At 36.7% G+C, this 1,104-nt stretch overlaps 1 protein-coding gene across 2 annotated transcripts in view; it reads right to left on the bottom strand.

The window, feature by feature from the left end:
• Scai (suppressor of cancer cell invasion) overlaps positions 1-1,104 on the bottom strand; it is a 180,717-nt gene that overhangs the window by 69,092 nt on the left and 110,521 nt on the right. For both annotated transcript variants that reach the window (XM_004641574.2, XM_023701633.1), the window contains one exon: positions 369-467. In XM_004641574.2, the coding sequence (XP_004641631.1) occupies positions 369-467 (99 nt within the window). The remainder of the gene's footprint in view (positions 1-368; positions 468-1,104) is intronic.

The raw sequence follows: 1,104 nt of genomic DNA, 5'->3' as shown, positions 1-1,104 counted from the left end.
ATGTGGTGCTGGAGGATTGAACCGCGGTCCCTGTGCTTTGCCAAGCTTGTTCCAAGTAGGTGCTTTAGACCACTGAGCCATCTTTCCAGCCCGATCCTCATCTTTTCTAAAGAAAGAATCCCAACCTCATTTGTGTTGTGACTGTACCTTGCATTGTGGTATGTGTTATGCCATCTATAATATCACCGCTTTCAAGTAACATATACCTCTGCATGCTTTAGAAGGCCTGTTACCTGACAGGCATTCAATAAAGCCGAAAAAATGATTGCAAGTCACAAACAAATGTGTCTTTTCTGTACAATTTCCACAAAGACTACAGATTTTAAGTCATTTATCCTCTTCCTTATAGAACCAAAGTAAATATTTACCTGTCCTCTTTATTGACTTGAGAATAATATGATCTCTGTCTGATGGCAGAATAGAAGGAAAAGGCCTCATTTAGATAGCTGGTCTCAGAAGTACGTAAGCTATGAGAAAAAATATTAAATATCACTAAAACTTCAACATGATAAATAGTACTTTCATACTGCTCCATTGTCCTAGATGAGAGATAGTAATGACTGAACTAAGTTCGAGCCAGCAAGGGAAAACTCATATCACCCTTAAAATGTATAATAATAATAATAATAATAATAATACCTTTACACTGTTCTCAATCTTTTTTTGATACCAAAGAACACATCATATTCATTCAGTAAAGGGATTCTCCAGATAGCATTTTGCCTGGTTAGATCTGACTCCAGTGGTAGACCCTTCCATGACCTTCTCCAAACCCAGAGTCACATGAACTTTGGCTAATGTCAAATTTTTCCACTCACAAAATTCATAAAAGCACGCCCAGAGTTTGGACCGCATGGAATGTGGGGCTGGGGATCGAACTCAGGTCTTTGTGCTTGTCAGGTAAGCGCTTGTGCCTCTGAGTTATCTTTCCAGCCCTGATATTTAGATTCATGAAAGGAGTTTTTGTCTCCTTGACTCAACACTAGGACTATACAAATGCTATTGTTCTAAGGATATGAGTTAAAGGTATCTTCATGTATTTTATATAATGTTCAAACGTAATTAAATTATATTTATTTAAGGTTTTTTTTTTTTTTTTTTTTT

This window comes from Octodon degus, unplaced genomic scaffold (genome assembly GCF_000260255.1).
Source record: "Octodon degus isolate 3935 unplaced genomic scaffold, OctDeg1.0 scaffold00138, whole genome shotgun sequence".
Taxonomy (NCBI): domain Eukaryota; kingdom Metazoa; phylum Chordata; class Mammalia; order Rodentia; family Octodontidae; genus Octodon; species Octodon degus.
Note: the sequence above shows the minus strand (reverse complement) of the source record. Positions and strands in the feature narration are given on the sequence as shown.